The following is a 15,803-nucleotide window of genomic DNA, read 5'->3' as shown; positions in this document are numbered from 1 at the left end:
TAGGAGGAAGCAAGACTGAATGTGGTAGTGGCATCCGAGCACGCCAGGGCGGAACGGATTCACACTGTCGTGTGGATTAGGTTGTCCACCAAAAAGAAGGTTCCCAGCACCCGTCGACGATAGCATGGGTGTGAGGGAAGAATCCAAAATGACCACCGTAGACCACGCAGGAACTCCCGCCATTTTGTGAACATCTGAGGAGAACTGCGTCGCATGTGTAGATGCTGCAGTTGACTCCACAGATTGGTCAGGGGACTTGACTGAAATTTTAGCCTTGACACATGGATCCTGGGCAGAGCCGGTACTATGGGGCCTTGGATGTTTACTGGACATCCTGTCCCTTGAATTAGCCTACAAAGGAGGAACCTCGGCCACGCCAGTAACAGAGGAGTTACGGTCGACGACGACTCCCTGTGCCCCCTCAACAGAACCGGTACCTCCGCGAGCATGGGAAAGTTGAGGAATCCACCTAACAGACAAAACCTTTACAGGCCTCTCAGTTCTGTTGGTATACACCTTAACCTCGTTAAGAGGAACCTCGGAACAAAGTCCGGTCTTACTAGCTCCCTCGAGAGGGGCTTCGAACCGTGGTTTGGTACAGAATGCCTCAACAGAGGCCTCAGGGCACACCCCGGTGTCTGTGTGGGAAGCTCCAGACAAGGAGACCTCAGAGCGAACTCCAGAACCCAACTCCTCAGCATGACTATGCTGGCTATTAGCACCTGATCGGTGAACCTCGGATTGTGATCCGTTATAGGCAGGCCCCTCATGGAAACCCTCAGAGAAAACCCTTGTACGCCTATTAGGCCTGCGAGGTACCTCAGGGATAACCCCGGTAGCAGAGCTTTTGAAGCCCCTCCTGGACCTGGCCCCGGGAAGGAGTCCCCCTAGCCGGAGTGCCCTGAAAAGTAAAGAACTTACTTACCTTTTTTTTTAGAAAAAGTGCTCCGGTCTCGTCCCACAGGACAGAATGTCCCAAAAGTATGGAGTAAAGGAGACGGGACGTAGGAGTAAGAGAATTTCACCAAGGTGCAAAAATCCATTACAGCATGAAGGGCGAGGCTGCCCGATGCATGCACCTTCTTCCCCCAAGCGTCCAGTCTCTTACTTTTCCTATCAGATGGGAGAGAGGGGAGTGTAGCAGTCGGGCATACACCACCAAGATCTCCGGTGAAGAATATTTGGACAGGAAAACTGGGTCAGAGAGAACAAGGCAATGTTTCCTGGCCAGCTCCATGTCAACTGCTGATGTCGAAGCAGCCTTCTGCCATAGCTCCAGTACGGGGGCTTCTACTGCCACATTGAAGGCCAGTAGTGCTTCCTTACTAGGACCCTCACTCAGGATACCAGTTCATTTTAACTGAATTTACGGCCCTGGCAGGGCTGAGAGCCCCAGGATATCAGCCATCTTCACTAGCAACCTCTGAAAAGAGGCCTGACACTTATAGGGGGATGTAGGAATAGCCATTTTAGGGGAGATGTCCTGGCCACTGGCCTCCTGGAGGTCAGACGCCAACCTCTGGGCATCCTACCGTTCTTCATAGAATTTGGAGGTCCGAGGCCAGCCCCTGGACATCTTAACCTTCATAGAATACCTCTGGGAAGTGTGAGAAACCTGAAGGTGTCTCAGCCGCTAGTCCACGGAGATCTGTCATCCAGGTGGTCAGGACAGGGCCATTGCTATTGGATCCAGTTCCTGGGGGTGGACCAGTGGGGGAGGATCACCTGGGCGAAGGGTCTTCAGGAGTGAAAGTGAGACACTGAGGGTTGAGGCGCAGTATCCCCTTCCCTGTAACACAAAACCTTTCCCATCCCAACCTGTAGGAAATTTAGAAGCTCTACCCCGCCCCCATTTTCCCACACAAACACTTTCTTACACTGTAACAGACAATGGACTGACAGCGGAGCCATTTAGCGGACATGTCCCAATACATGGGTTAGGCAGAGTCAGGCAATTGACAATCACGCACAACTGACGGCCCTTTACCTTCCCCACAGGGATAATAGGCAGAGCATGAAAACACACTTCGAGCAAGGCCGAACGCATGAGGAGACAGCTACACCAAACCAGCAGCAAAAAGGGAGAAGAAAAGTGGTGAGACCTGGAAGGAGAACGAAGGGGGAATTGCCCTTGCCCTTTTCACCTCCAGGTGGAGAGGCAAGCTGGCAACCGTGGTACTATCCTTGACTCTAGAGAAGAAAGAAGCCAACGGTTTCAGCACAGCCGGTGAGTCAGAGGAAGCCGATATCAAACCAAACTGTGTTAAACCCAAGGTTGCAAGTAGCAACATTTTGAACGCAAGAAGAAAGAACTTGTGTGTATGTTTGAGCTTTAGAGAAAGCCCAGTTGAGGTCCAGGTGCAGAGGGGTCCGGCGCCACATTACCGCTCATTGGAAAGGCTCTGATCAGGACCAGTTTTTATTAAAAACTACAGCAACCAGAAGGCCCTAGCAAAGGGTGGCATGAGGCGTCAAGTGTGGTCCTATGAGGGTTACACCAAATCCATTATACAATAGAAAGTCTCTGACCCGTTGCCAGAGTAAAGCTAGGGGAAGGGAAACCCGCTGTCCACAACGATTGTCAACTGTGATAATTGGCAAGTGTGAACCCGACAGAGGGAATGCCGAAAGAAAACTATAGAGAAGGAAACCCTGCTTACTCATAAAATTGAGCTATACATGAACTGTATTAGGAGTACATAATAGTGAACCTGACGGGGGGAGGCCCATTTGTACAAGAAGGATCCGAGCCCGGCAGAGGGTTATCCTAGGGGCGATGTACAGTCGCCTAAGGTACAAGAGTACAGAAGAAACCTTTTGTTTGTTTGCCACTGTGAAGCACCATAGGCCTTCTGAGGCAAGAGACTTTTGCAGGAAAGAGACTTGGCCTAAGAAAGTTTTTGATATAGTTGAACTGAACTGTGAACCTTGTGCTGACGAGGCCAAAGAGTGTGCTGTGCTCGAGAGTCCCGCCTTGTCCCGTGCTTCAAACATGGGGAAGGGAGACCCAGCCTCACTGACCTGACATCATCATTTTGAGAACACTTCTTTCTTTTCTGGTGAACATTATCCCACACTCTTTGTAATTTAATAGTAAGGATTGGCAATAGTTTTTTTTAGTATAGGCACTTTTCATTTGACAAGACGCCACTAGGACTGCCTTATTATTTGATGGCCATAGATTTCTCCCATCTTAGATTTAGGTTTAGATCAGGCATTTATCTAACCCATTATAAAGTTCAATAAACACCCTTGAAATGTGATCACTTGTGTCTGTCTTTACTGTTGCCACCATGAGTTCCTTACAGATGTCCCTCTCTTCCCTGGAAACCAAGGGTTCAAACCCAAAGGGTACCTAGGCACCCTCTTCAAACATGGTTTATTTACTCTCAAAGTGGAGCTGACCCTGAATCCATTCAACAAGTTATTTTTTGTAGTCAAGTCGCTTTCTTCTACCACGCGTGCGTGACACAGAGTTCTGTCCACACAAACTCTCTGTGACTCGCTTTCTGATTTTTTCATCACTAAAGTTGCAGAGATACAGAAGAATATTCGTTCATGCGTCAGAGCACCAGTAATATAATCCCCACAGAGGTAGTGGGTACTGCCTCTATCATGGTCTCAATTTCATCAGTTTTCCATGGACGAGGTTTCCAGGACTGTTAGCCAACACAAGTCTACCGCTACTTCTGACCCTGCGTCCTCCTCGCTATCCTTAAGGGTATTATGCCTGGCATGATCTCATTAGTCACTGAGGCAGTTAATCTCTCTTGCCAGTTAGGCTCTATACCTGTGGTGCTTAAACAGGCTATTGTTATTCCCCTTCTTAAAACTTGGTCACTGGATGCTTCCGTTCTGGCTAATTTCCGTCCTATTTCTCTTCTCTCAATAAAGTTGTTGGAATCTCTGGTGTCTCCTCTTATGACCCCCCCTTTCCTGAAACCTCCTGTTTCTTTGACCCCATTAAGTCGACCACACCATTCTGCTGTCCCGCCTGGTCTCAGCAACCTCTCTGGTCCCTTCCTGGCTTGGTTGACCTCCATCCAGACTAACAGGGGCCAACTGCTTTCTCTCCCTCCTTTCTGTTCCTCATCTCAAGTGCTTTGTGTGGTGTTCCTCTAGGCTCTGCCTTGTCCCCCATGCTATTTAAAATGTATGTTCAGCCCTTGGCCCATCGCATCCACTCCCCCGGCTTCCCATGCCAATGACACCCAGGTCTTGGTTCGGTTAGATCTAGATCTAAGATCTAGACCAAGCTGCAGTGTCAGCGTGCTTGTGTGAGTGCCTAGTGGCCATGGGAGAGTGGATGTATGAGAACTGCATCAAGCTTAACGGGGACAAGACTGAGGTCCTGGTTGTGCCCCCCTTCCCTAATGAGACTCTGTGCTTCGTCCTTCTGACAAATACAAAAACCACAGACTACCCCCTTCTCCAGTTTCACTAATATGTAGCCTATAAATGTCTTAACAAGCAGTTATATAACTTACTCTTCTTGGCACTCCAACTCTTGATACAAAACATATTAAAAAACCTCTTTCTGAATAAAATACATTCTATCCTGAAGGAGACTTTATTTACACATACCGAAGCTTTGGAGGCTGCAGCGTGACCCACAGCACTGCGAGTCAACTAGGACTCTTGCTGGTCGTTCTTCGTTCCCTGGAGGGGGCGGAGCCTGCTGGAGCCCACGTGAATCATCACGTGACCAGAACTCACCTTAAAACGCACCCGCGTTCAGTCGAGCGGTGCATTCTATCCCGCTGGTCGCATCCGTCTACACCTCGACACTGTCGAAGTATCCTTCATCTCGGCGAATTATAAGACTTCAGGAATTCTGGAATACGAACACCTTCTGACTCAATATCTAGAACAGAAGAAAAACTCAAGAAATACTGACTTTACCTGTAAGCATAAATCTGATCTCGAGATTTCTCAACGAAAAAGACTTCTGCGTTGGCAACTGAGAAAGATGCGAAAATCCCTATCTACAAACGCCAGCGAGGAATCTCGCAAACTCAAACAAGCCCATAAGAACTGGCTAAAATCTCACAAGGCCATCATGCTACAAAATGATGCAGAGCTTATGCTACTGAAAATGGCGAGTTCTAATCCAGCCGACTATTGGAGGCTTATAAATGACAATCTTGCTCCACAACCCGCCTTGCAGGCAAACTTGGTCCTAGAGACAGAGTGGATTTCCTTCTACTCTGATCTCTTTCGCAAAGATAAAGGTATCAAAGAATGGGAATCCCCAAAACTAACACACTGGGAACTCACCTTTGACTAAGAAGATATCTTACAAATCATTAAGAACATGCATGATTCTAGAGCACCTGGACCGGACGGGTTGACAAATTTTTCTATCAAACGTCACCCGGAAGAATGGTCAGTTTTTTTGTGAGACTTTGTTCAACAGAATTACCAAGTGTTGTAAGACTCCAAAATCATGGAAAACGGCAGTGATCATACAGATTTTCAAAAAAGAGACCGCAGAAACCCAAAGAATTATAGACCTATCGCCCTGCTTGACGTGTTGGGGAAAGTGTATGCCGCCCTTCTCCAACAACAACTCGTGGAGTGGTCTACTAAATGCAATCGTGTGGACCCGAGACAGACAGGATTTGTCAAGGGTGTGGGATGCTGCGTTAATCTCCTACTCTTAAACTTACTGAAGATGGAAGCCCACCGGTCAAACTCTAAGATCTATTTAGCACTAATTGATTTATCTCAGGCTTTCGACAGCATAAATAGAGATCTACTATGGGAGAAACTGAGCAAGTGGAACTGTCCATCTAGCCTGTTGGCTGCCATTCGTGAACTCCACACAAACACCTCTATCAGGATCAGACTAGACCTCAAGGGCAATCTATCAGCTCCTATTGACACATTCACAGGAGTTAAACAAGGCTGTCCCCTAGCAGCGAGCATCTTCAATCTGTTCATATCAGATATCATAGACATTTTCAAAGGTCTGATCACTTTTCCACCGAAAATCCATGGTACTCACATTTATTACCTGCTTTATGCAGACAACATTATTCTGTTGGACTTAACACCAATAGGACTCCAACGTAAACTTAGCGTTGTCGAGACGTATCTAACAGAGAATGGTCTTAACATCAATAAGGGGAAATGTGAAATCATTGTTTTGAAAAACTGCAAGGTACCAAAGGAAACAAGAAGAAATTCAACTGGTTCCTGGCGAAAGAACCTATCAGGATTGTGAAGAACACACCACCTATCTGGGGATAAGAATCAGTGCTAGTAGAAATGACGCACCTTGGGTAGAGACAGTGAAGAGCAAATGCCAGCAGTTGGCCTGCCAGGCGTCGCTGATTAACAAAAAATGTGGCAAATTCTCCCTAAAACCTACGGTAACCTTTTTCCAGCAAAAGGTGGTTCCATCACTGATATACGGTGGAGAAAATGCATTTGGCTGTGGACATGAGGTGTGGAACTCGCTTTTGGTCCAAAGTTCTTCACCTCCCTAAGGGGACTTCCACAGCATGTGTAAGATATGAACTCGGGAACATCTCAATTCAAGCAAGAGTTGCCTGGAATCTCTTAAGTCTTTTCAGGAAAACAATACAAATGAACCCACCACCACAAATTGAAATACTTCACAATCCATATTCCGAAGAAACCCAAACAATCTTGTATCAATGGAATGAGCTGTGTCGTGAGGTTCTTGACACATATGACATCACGACACAAATCTTGCTTGAGAATCCTGACTCTACGAAATTGAAGTTGTGAAGAACCGACTGGATTAACACTTGTAAACTAAGATCGGAATCACGCACAATGAAAGAAGCTCCCGGAGAGGCGAGAGCTTATGGCCGCCTTCCAGAATACTTTACCTGTTTTCCGGACCCGTTTAGGCTCAATGTTTTGCCTACCAAGGAGCGATTATGCTTTTGGTCTGAGTCAAATGATTCCGATCTAGTGTGTCGATTCTGTAAGTCTGCAAACGAAAATCTCAAGCATCTGACAATGACGTGCTCTGGGCTAGAACAAGAAAGACATATTTTCTTTGGTCCAGTAACAGAGAGACTCCAGCTTGTATCTCGGGAAGATTGGTGGAGAGCTATGTTTGACGGGTCAAATAGATCTGTGTTATATGCTTTGGTTTCCTTTCTTCGCACCATAAAAGACCGTTTGGACGCAAAGCCTGCCCTCTAATCGAGGGGGAGGTTTAGAAGTGCGCCCTGCCGACGGAAAATGTGTTTCATCTATGGACGTAGACGCAAAAACATGTATTCTTTGATGTTGTTTTATGATTTTTTGGTCATTGATTTTCTGTTTTAAAGGTTTGAAAAAACCAAAATAAACTAATAAAAATAAATAAATAAAATACATACTTTATTACAAAACTATAAAACATTAAAAACATTTAAAAAACACAACATATATCAAATTCCAAAGCGCAATAAGTGCAATAGTTTTTAAAAATAAGCAAAATGCAATACAATGTTCAACCAATTTACAAACATTGGTCCGAGGGAGTGTCGTAGTCCTTCCAAGCACAATCTTGTACTCTTAAATCAATACAGGGAGGTTCCAAACAACAACTCTGTCCATATCACTTCTGATTTGACCAGACTCTCACTATCTTATCATTGCTTGGTATGACATTCATCGACTTCCCTGGGGGATTCTTATTGTTGACTATCCCTCATCTTACTACCAGAGGATGTAGTTATGACATAATGTTGACACACAGTCTTTCTGCCTTTCCATATGCAATTCAATCATCAGTTGTAATCTCTAACAAATGTCTCTTTTAGGCCTTCATGAGGACAACTAAGGTAGTTCCTTGTGAGATCCACGATATTCTCTAACCCATTAAAATACGTTCTCTCTTATTGCGGTGTTATACAGGGGAGCACATACCATTTCTTCTAGCCACATCACAGTCACACAGAGTTATCTTTCATTTACTGTCATCATACAAGGGGTGGAATGTCTTCCATCTTGAATTTGCACAGGGCCATCAATGTCCTATGGTCCCCATCAAACCAGGAGTGTGCAGCAACCTCCACCTGTTCAGAAAAACACAAGCAAAGCTTCACCTGTGTTTTTCAAGACAGGAGGAGGTTGCTGCACACGCTCGGATGCTAAGCACCATGGTTTTGCAGAGTTGTTGGACGGCCTCCTGCAGATCAGCTTGAAGTTGGCTTCCTGCCACAACCACCACCTTCCAAAGGTCGTGGGCACAACATGCAAGCATGTAGGATGTATTAACAGACCTTAGTGCACATTTTAACATACAACATAAAAACAACAATATGGCAGGAGAAGAACCCTCCGATTGGGTGACCCACCTCTCACGTAAACCATCAATGTTGCACCCCATCCAATCATCACATTGGATCACCCTGGTAGTCCTTGTTCAAATAGGGGGAAATGTGTTCAAGCTTGCAATAGATGTCTAAGTCAAATGCTCGTTATTAACTTCAAAACTCTTCATGCCACCGTCTCCCAGACCCAGGACACCGACCAGAACAGGAATATAGTCAAGGTGCCAGTGCTAACAGTTCCTGATGAACCGGGAGCCTCCAAGGATGCTCCACATAGCACACATCAGCTTTTAACCAAAGCAACACTGTCTCACATTCCCACAACAACTGAGGAATTGGAAAGTCAGGCAACCTGGTACAAATCACACTAAATAAAGAAAAAGAGAACATGCCTCAGCATAATATATAGGAGCCTCCCAGGGACCAAGACACCTCAGTCTTTAACCTGACAGGACACTGTCTTTGCAGGAATTGTCAATAGCTTCTCAGCACACTCAAGATCAAAAAATGATGTACTCTTTCTCGTTCCAGGAAACCTTTTAAGTTTAGCAGGTCTAAGCAAACACGCTTTCACAATGCATTCCAAAAAGGACCAAATCATGAAATATATTAATCCTGTGTTCCTGGAACTCCAAAAGACGTTTTTGCTGATGCTGCCTTCAAAATCCTGTCCTTGTCACGCGCGCCACTAAGCTTGACAACGAGTGTCGGACTAATCGGCACGTTCAGCGATCTGTTGGAGGGAGAGGACTTGAGTCTAACCTTTGTCCTCATATGTGGGTTCCTCCTCCACTTCTAAATCTAGCAATTCAGGGAGCAAGCTGGCAACAAAGCCAATGTGATCGTCTCCTGCTGCACCAGAAGGGAGACCAATAATCTGCAGTTGTTTAGCCTGCGCCACATTCTCCAGGTATTCCAATCTGTTCTCCATTGCTAGGTTTCCTTTAATCACTCCCACCAGGTCTCCCCTCATCTGCTAGACCAGGGGCAGTGGTTTAGCACACTGTTGGTCCAGTTAATTTGTTTTCTGTTCTAGAGTGGCAGTTCTTGTCTCCAGTTGGGCCTCTTTCGCATTTAATGCATCAAATTTGTTTTCCAGCCGTGACAAACTTCTCTATCCTTCCGAACGCAATCACAGGGTCCTGTGCCGCCAGTTTCTCCTGACTGTTGGCTGCCCCGGAGCGAAAAGAAATCTGCATCTTCGGCTCTACTCTTCCTGCCGGACTTCCACAATGCCATTTTACCATCTTTCACCTTTTAGCAGCTTAATCCAGTAAATGGAGAAAAAAGGGTGCAACATGACTATACTTCGCTGTACCTTTGTCACCACTTTAAAGAGGCCTTACAATCATGCAGACCACAGTAAGTTGAGCTGGGTACCACCCTAGAGAACGCAACTGCACCTTGTGTACTTGGTCCAGGCAACCTGCCCTCACTTGAAACAGCTGCTTACGTTCTGCCCCTCCACTAACAAGATCAGCCACACGTGGGTTGTGGAAAGGGCCCCACACCCACAAAGGTCCTCAAGAAGGCAGCCATCATGTTTCTCTTCTTCCACTCGCCATCCCTCTACACCTCCTTCCGCTCCAACCAACACATATGGGTCGTGCCTCCATGCAGGGCGGTAACCATTCAATCGCTGTAAGCAGCACCATGCTCAAATCCACTGCTCCACAGGGAAACCTGCGTGTCGGTCTCTGCACGCCAGCGGGTCCCTCTGTCCCCAAAGAAGTTCTCTCCATGCAGGCCGCACATGCTTCCATCCAGCAGGTCCCCTGTACAGCACTGTCTCATGCGTGGATCAGGGTAGTGCAAAAGCAGCAGAAAGTGCAATCTGCTATCGCAGGTGTGCCCAGGGACCTGGGTGACAATTCCACCGGGGGGTTTCAGCCTCAAACAGACTTTGGTCAGCCGTGGGCTACAAACAGCTGGATTTTTTCAGCCCCTCGAGTCCAACGTGCGCCCAGTTCCACACAATCACTTCCCGGGAGCTATCAGAGCACCTGGAATTGGAAGGCAGTTTTCCTGATCAGCGTGGATAGTCACAATAGGGTTCGGCCTTCTCGTCAGGTCCGGAGCCTCTCAGAGAGGTGGCCAACTCTTTCGGGTTAGCGAGCACCACCCTCCTGCCCAATTTTATTTGGTTTGTTTTTTAACTCTGTCTAGTTGGACAGTTGCTCTGATCCCTGCTCTTGCAGCCTAAATTACCACAATTTTTGGGAGATGGAAGAGGGGGTCATGAAAAAGGCCCTTGAGCCCAACCCTGTACTCTTGAGAAAGGTCTTCGTCTACTGTAGGAATGGATGCTGGTCTGTCCAAACGGCAGTTAGAGCACAACTGAAGGGTAGCAGAGGAACATTTAGGATCTTGGATTGCAAGATGCCAGTAATTGTGTGAGCATGAGCCTCATCCAAGACAGGAACCAAACTGAGGGTATTTAGAGAACAGCTTTAAACAACCCAACATTAGGTTTAAGAGTAGAGATACTTGTGTGGAATCTCCAAATCCACACAAGTGTCTAGACCACTAACTTTTAGGAGTTTTTTCTTTTTTTTTTACTTTATGTTCAAAGCGTTTGACTTGTCATCTAGATGCTCTTCTGGCCAAATCTGTAAAAGGCTCCGTGTCTGAAGGGATGTGATCAACCTCCTGATATATGTCTGACTCTTCTGAACTGTGTTGTTCTGGCACAGCTCTAATAAAACTACTCATCTGAAAAAAGCTGCTGCACTCAAGACATAGTATCAGTATGCATAGGGATCATTAATGAGTACTTCATTGGCCTCGGCAGCAATGAGGTCAGAACTGTATATAACAGCACCAATCGCATAGATAAAGAAGTCATGGGCTCTGAAGAAGCCACGCCTGAGTCATAACTGAGGAGGAAGGCACCAATCAGCGCAGAGCTGTCAATAAGGTGCAGTGAGCACAAACCCTTCACTCTTAATCATGTCCCAATCCCTTAAGTGTTTAGACCTCCTAACACTCCTGGTCAAGGAGCAGTAAGGATACACGATTTCACAGATTCAGTGGCCTGATCAAAAACCTTTATTATGGCCTCCCTAATTTCTTTCAATTTTTCAGGGGTTGAGGATGGGGTGGGGAAGCAAGGTCTTTAACCTAGTTGCAGTGCTGAGACGTGGTGTTTCCCAGTGTCATTTTTGTGAAAAAAGTGGAGAGGGTACAGGAAGAAGAGGACGTGCTCCTGGAGTGATGGTGCCTCTTATTTTTCTTCTCCTTTTATTGAGACCAGTATTGGTGCCCCAAAGATGGAGCTGAAGGCTCAGCTGCAGAAGTCTTTTTAATGGATCACCTTCATGAAGACTTCAGAGGAATGGAAATAGCAGAGGCCACGAAGAGGCCTGCTATGCTCTCCTTAATCACTTTCTGTGTCATATACAGAGACACTGAAGGGTTTTACTGACCTAACTACAGAGGTGTATTTAAAAAGAGGAATGTATCAATAAAAAACAAATTTTAAATGAAGGAGTAATTCCATAACTAAATCCTGTTAAATTGTATCATTATATACAGAATGTATTTTTAGCAAGAACACGGAAATCACAAAAATTAGGTTGTAACACGTCATCTCTAACCTGACAGGCAAAGCTTTTGTCGTCTGTTCCGGTAGTTCTGGTGGGTTTACAAACATTAGTTTAAGAAGCAGTTCGAGGTACCCAATTTGCCTTGCTAGCCTGGTGCTCATAACCCAAGCCCAGTTCCAGTTCTCTCCTTCCCGTCTTCCTCCAAAATAAACAGCAGCTGTAAAAAAAACAATTTAAAAAAATGTGATAAAGTGTTTATAGGTCATACACTATGAGATCAAGCAATTCAAATATTTTCTCTTTGTTCATGCACCTTTTGTTATAACCAAAAAATTGATGTGTGGAAGGCTTTGTAGCCCGTCTGTGGCATTGCAAAAGGGGTCTGCCGTATGCAAATCAGTCAGGTACTACCACCAATGGAAGCAGTCCAGGCCGAACTGCTATGTCAGGTCCCTCTGTATAGAAACACAAGCAACACAGGCATGTTTCTGCCTTTTTGGGCCTCATCAGTGAGGTGCAGCTGGTTTCCTATGGCGCAGCTAGCATGGGACCCACGACGTCTGGGCAGACCCTCTCTCACACAGTGATGGGTGGAAGTTTTGCACCTTTTGTTACCCTACTGTATTTTCTTAATTCGTTCTCCAGAAACCATGTGAATATTTCACTGATATGTTTGCAGATACAAATCCTGCGGCCCACGGGCATGTTGACGCGTTACAAAAATTAAAATAAAATAAAAAATAAAATAAATGCACATGTTTTGTCTACCATATTAGGTTCTCGCTTCTATGGGCCCAGTAATCTGTTCTCTCACAAACCTGAAAATTCTAAAACTCCAAATTCAATATGGCTTGCATCTACTAAAGCGGATTTAAAGACAGTCTCTCTTCTAAGAAACGTAGTAGACATACCATCATACTAGGCCTAGATCTCCTCCAATGCTATCATGAATTAAATATAATAAATTCACAAATATAAATTACATTCTAGATGTTCTACTCTTATGTCCAATGTCCAACACCTTGCTCATTCAACCCTACTCCGACTGTGGTCTTTTCGATGCATGGCTCCAAACATCTTTTTATATACTTTTGCCCCACTAGGCTAGACATTTCAAACCCAGAATAAAATGGAGCTCACAGATTCTCCACTTTACTTCAGAAGTCAAAGCTCGTTTACTATTATTGTAACTATAATGTAACCTTGTTAGCCTGTGGCTAAAATGTGCCTCATCTGAGGACAATTAATTCATCCGAATTCCAAATGTTATAATGGCTTTTAAACGTGTGCCCCTGCTTGGATTTGGCAGCTGTAAGTAACTGCAGCTCAGAGGAAATTTGGATCTCTAGAACTGGTAAGGAACTCTGACTTGGCTGCAACACCAACTGACCTGATAAGTGAGAAAAAACCCTTACCAGAAACATGCATTATGCTGCCTGAAAAGTTATCGGAAGAGGTCAATGAGGCATGACGGCCAACAGAGAAAGCCTAGAGAGGTGTGCATTAGCTGCTGAAGAGTGCAGTGTCTCCCTTTATTGTTTTTCTCTACCCAGCAGCAACACCAGGTGATCCAGTGTGCCATGCCCTGCCTTTTGTAGACCCATCACACTCAGGCTACCAGCGGCCTCCTCCCCTCCAAACAGAGCTCCAGCGAGCTAAGTAGTGTGCCAGGTGTTAGGCAAGATTGTATGCAGTACCCTTTGGGTGAACTACAACAACCCTGACCTCCTGGCAATAGGAACCCAACCTTTGGTACAAGTCTGTACTACACAGGTTGGTAGCGTGTTGAGCAGCCAGGCTTCTCTCAAGAGGGGTCAATATGAGCTGTAGGGGAGTTACACTGAGATTCACAGTGATAAGTATTCAAATAAACCCTTACAGGTTTCTTGATTAAACAATTATTAATTTATTTAACAGTCAGTTAGAGTAAGCCTTCTTCAGAAGGGGGCAATATAATAGTAACACACAAATACTCTCCAAAATTCACACTCTTAATATTTCTAAACCAGTAAGTACCCTTTTGGGATGGCACACAGACACTTCCTACACCCTCAGGTGACTTAAGTAACTAGGACACTGTGGAAATTAATGTACCACTGTTTGCATTTAGAATCAGACTTAAGAGTTTGGCAAAGAAAAAGGTTATTATAACAGAACAAGAGATCACACAAATATTCTGAAGCAGGTAAGTACTTTTGGTAACCCCTAATGCGAAGTTAGTTAACCCCTTCCTTGAAGGAAGACAAAACACAATTTCAGAGGGAAAAGGAGTCATTCAGGGAGCCAGGAAAAGCCAAAGTCAATTGAAGCACTTCTTGCAGGTAAGTAAAAGTCTTGCACAAGGTTTTAGAAGTCTTTGTAGAAAAGAAGAATTCAAAGCAGGGTCACAAGCTGTTTAGGCTTGTGAAGTAAAGAAACTATCAGCAACTCTACAGAGCAACCGGTCTCAACAACAGAGAACAGGTGCAGTTACGCAACAAGAGACAAGTTCTCTTAGACTGTACAGTACCTTTAGGTTGAAGAAAAAGGGCAGCAGATGACTTCAGTTCCTGTACAGCTCTGCAGATCCAGGTGTTCCTGGGCCTCAGTCGTGGGGACAAGAGGGAGGAAGTCTGGGGACTCCTGCACTGCGATGGGCCGGTCACCGACCGCAACCGGCAACCTTCAAACAAGTGGCACTTCAGTGTTTCAGCTCCTCGTGTCGACCGCAAATAGCAACACAGCGGTTCCTGGCTGTCGAGCTGGACTTTCCTTACATCTGGGGTCCAGCACTCTGTTGAGGTGGTGCGGTCCGTCCTGCTTCCTGGGAGTCCGGAGGATCTTCCTGGAGCTCTTGGCCAGCTTAAAAGCAAAGCACACAATCTGGTGGTGTTCCTCTCCCTGGCTATTCGGTTCCAGCAGAAACTGCAGTGGAATTTCAACCAGCTCTGAGAGGATGTCCAGGTGGCTTACTTTGTAGTTGATTAGTCCCACCAACTCAAAAGGGAGAAGTCGTCCTTGCAGGGGCTTCTCTGTCGATATGAATTTGGAGTTTCAGCACAGCAGCAGGGCTTCACCGGGCAAACCAGCAGTCCAAGAGTTGCAGCAGGCATCTCTTCCAAGTTCTTCTTCGGATTCCTTCGTCCAGTGGTCGACTCTGCCTTCCAAGCCAAAAAGCCCCGCCTTTTAGGCAGGTTTCTCTCATTCATTCCATCCTAGCTGTCAATCACACAGCAGGGTGGCTGTCCTTGCCGGACAGCCAGCTGGCCAATCATCTAAGAGTGCATTCCTGTCTCCTAGGAAACTAAGCACAGGGAGTTTCGGGCACCTCCCTCGCTTCTTGCCCCCGCCAGACACACTGGAGCCAGAGGCGGGCTTCACTCGTGAATCTTGCCAAAGACAAAACGAACAAAGGGACAAAACCTGGCTTGGCGTGCAGAGTAAAACTCAAGAAAGACCTCACAAGCAGACAATGGCGAAAAAAGAAGACCAGGGCCATTTTAATATGATATGGCATTTATAACGCGTCTATACACAAGTGTTTCAGACAGAGATGTTCAGTGAGACATGCAAGACAGAGGCACTTGAGGGGGGAGACGTACTCTACATTGACGGTTCTTCGACAATTGATCAAACTGGTGGGGTCAGACATACTGGGACTGTAGTGGTAAAACTGAAGGAAGATGGGACAAGTGAGGTGGTTGCAAGTGCATGATTACCATCCAAATTATTCAGCACAAGCAGCAGAACTAATGGCTCTCAGACTAGCACTGGAAAACAGCATAGAGAAGGAGGTGACGATCTATTCTGACTCTGCCTACGTGACGTCAACAGTACACTCCGGACTGGCACGATGGCTCAGGCGAGGGTTCAGGAGAACAGACGGGACACCAGTGCAGCATGCACCATTACTGGACAGATTGATCGAGGTAACTGCATAACCAACAAAGGTAGCAATAGTGAATTGCCAAGCCCACAC

The 15,803-nt window shown here is 45.9% G+C and overlaps 1 protein-coding gene across 4 annotated transcripts in view; it reads right to left on the bottom strand.

Moving 5' to 3' along the window:
• Positions 1 to 15,803, bottom strand: part of KIDINS220 (kinase D interacting substrate 220) — a 1,499,978-nt gene that overhangs the window by 709,937 nt on the left and 774,238 nt on the right. For all 4 annotated transcript variants that reach the window (XM_069606010.1, XM_069606012.1, XM_069606011.1 and 1 more), the window contains exon 16: positions 11,897 to 12,062. In XM_069606010.1, coding sequence (XP_069462111.1) covers positions 11,897 to 12,062 — 166 coding nt within the window. The remainder of the gene's footprint in view (positions 1 to 11,896; positions 12,063 to 15,803) is intronic.

Source organism: Ambystoma mexicanum, chromosome 4p (assembly GCF_040938575.1).
Source record: "Ambystoma mexicanum isolate Mex_15411 chromosome 4p, UKY_AmexF1_1, whole genome shotgun sequence".
In the NCBI taxonomy this organism is placed as follows: Eukaryota; Metazoa; Chordata; class Amphibia; order Caudata; family Ambystomatidae; genus Ambystoma; species Ambystoma mexicanum.
This window is presented reverse-complemented; position numbering and strand designations above follow the sequence as displayed.